Genomic DNA, 2,500 nt, shown 5'->3' with positions numbered 1-2,500 from the left:
AAGTAAAATTTCATAATCAAAATTCAATTATTACAATAAAACATTCTTGGACTTCATTTATCATTTATTCATAAATCATGCTTTGTTTTTTTTCCACAAATCAACCTTATTTAATTCAATAATTAAGTCTCAAATAAATACAAAACATGTTTGATTCATCAATTTTCAAAACTAAACTGATGAAGATGAGGAAACTACAATTAAGATATAATTTCATATCAAATAAGTATATTTGTTCAATTCTATTTGTAACCACCTTCCTATCAAATTTTATCTTCTCACTTCAATAATAGGGTTCTATTGTTCTTGTACTCAGTGCACTCAACAAACTGCTTCTTTTCACTACAAAAAACTATGACGAAATTGATAAGCAATAATTAGAGATATACCTTTTTAGTGTAAATCTGTAATGAACATCAAAAACAAAAGATAGGTTTCACCATTTTTGAAAATACAGTAAAACGAATGGTATTTATTAAACTGCAGAGATCAAAAAAAAATTTCTATAACTTATCTTGTGCATGAAAAAGAAACCATCGGTAATATGTACACCTTATATTTCCAACTTCTGTCAAACAAAAAATATAACAATAAATGCAACAAGAAAATAAACTTGACTTCACAAAAATAAAAAATAAAACAAAGAGTTGATGTCTGTACAAAAGACTGTGAAAATCATAATTCCACATCAATAACATGAGATCAGTATGATCATAATATTGTGACTAGTGACCCCGTCCAGAGAGCAGTAAGGTGTTCTGCTCAAATCATGAGGCTGCTTTCTTTGGGGACTTTGCGGGAGACTTACCGGCAGCCACAGCCTTGGCCACAGGTGATCTTGGAGGAGGGGACATGTGTGCTGATTTGGCAACTTGTTTGTTTAAGTGAGGGGAACTGGGTGATGCTGTGGGTGATGATGCTTGGGAGGCTACCTTGGAAGGGGTTGAGTTTTGGTTAATAGCTAGCGAAGTGGGGGGAAGGGGAGTCTGGGGTGGGGAGACTGTGGAAGCATTGCTGTGACCACGTCGGTGCTTTTTGTGGGGGCTGTCTTCAGGACTGCTGCCCTTGGGCTCTGGGGATTCTGCAGGTGGCTTGGGGATGACTGGGGGTGGGGGTATATGAGGCACCACCATTGTCTTGATATCCACAAAGAGCTTCAGTATTTCCTCCTGAAAGAATTTTAAGAATGGAATTACTGCAAAAGAAAAAGAAAAAAGAAAAAAAGAAGCAGAACAAAAATAATATCTATAAATATCATCATAATAACAAATGCAAAACCAATTCATTCCCTTTACATTTCAACTACTGACCTTATGTTCACACATGTCATCTATTTTGGCTCCAGACTTTGCGCGAAGGTAGTAATGATGGAATACTTTTCCATCCCAGAATGCCCAAGGGACCACCTGGAATGAAGAAAAAAAAAAAAAAAAACATTTCTTAGTACTAATCTTTAATTCATAGTTGTTAATCTGAAGTACCAATTTCCCCTGAAAATGGTGAGTGTAGTTTCATATAATTTCATATAATTTCCAATAAATTAAAAATTAATTAATTAAAATAAATTAAAAATATCCATCCACTAACGCTACTCACATTTTTACGATCCACAGGGAAATCACATGCAGCTATGAGGAAGTAGAAATTAACTAGTCCCTTCATGAAGATTGCTGCCACATGGACTGCACGAGCATCAATGCGCGGCAAAGCTATTGCTCGGATTTGGTTCAAATCATCCCTTAATGGCGACAGGAATGCGGCAATCAAGGCATTCATTTCCCAATCCTTCAGTATTGGCTTTGTTTGACTGCACTGTTTATAAAAGAAAAAGAAAATTACTAGGTTCTTGTGTATGCAGAGCTGCTTCATATATAAGTTGAAATTCTGCACAGTACTTAACTCAGGAAAATTTCTCCTTTCCTAAAACAATAATACAAAATATAAAAGTGGAAAACCTTCACAAAAGAAAGAAAGTATGGAAGATAGAATGAAGTAAAGAAAAAGATTAAAAGGATATAAAATGGAAAAAGAAAGACAGAAAGGGAAAAAAATGATGAGGTGCAGTACATAGGAACTTTAATATTGTGAAGGGAAGTTGAAAATAACAAACAGAATAAGGTTAAGAAAGATAGCAACGATAACCTTTACTATTTTTCATTATGGTATGAAATGGCAATCTATAATCAAACCATACCTGCAGATAAAAGAGAATTGCGACGGGTACTACAATGTGTGGTGGGAAGGACCGAATCCGAGTTTCACTTAAAACTGGGTGGACACAGGCAAGGAATGTTTTCCATTTCAAGTCATTGTCTCCCTCCCACAGTTCTTCTAGTGATGGAGTTCCACCTGTAATGAAAAAAAAAGAGGGAGGGGGAGAGTCAAAAGTCAAAGTCAAAACATTTTATTCCATTAATTACAATGGTTATTCTTTACATAAATACATTTATATCTACAGTTGATTATTTAATAGGTGTTCTTTTAATTTCGTTTTGAAATT

General features: G+C 34.6%; 1 protein-coding gene across 1 annotated transcript in view; it reads right to left on the bottom strand.

Annotated features, from left to right (window-relative positions):
• Positions 1-540: 540 nt before the first annotated feature.
• LOC113829151 (constitutive coactivator of peroxisome proliferator-activated receptor gamma) overlaps positions 541-2,500 on the bottom strand; it is a gene marked incomplete in the record, with an annotated part of 12,353 nt that continues 10,393 nt past the window's right edge. The window contains 3 exon segments of the mRNA XM_070144996.1: positions 541-1,169; positions 1,311-1,406; positions 1,597-1,812. Of these exon segments, the coding sequence (XP_070001097.1) occupies positions 768-1,169; positions 1,311-1,406; positions 1,597-1,812 (714 nt within the window).

The sequence above is a fragment of the Penaeus vannamei genome, chromosome 33, assembly GCF_042767895.1.
Source record: "Penaeus vannamei isolate JL-2024 chromosome 33, ASM4276789v1, whole genome shotgun sequence".
NCBI classification, from domain to species: Eukaryota; Metazoa; Arthropoda; class Malacostraca; order Decapoda; family Penaeidae; genus Penaeus; species Penaeus vannamei.
Note: the sequence above shows the minus strand (reverse complement) of the source record. Positions and strands in the feature narration are given on the sequence as shown.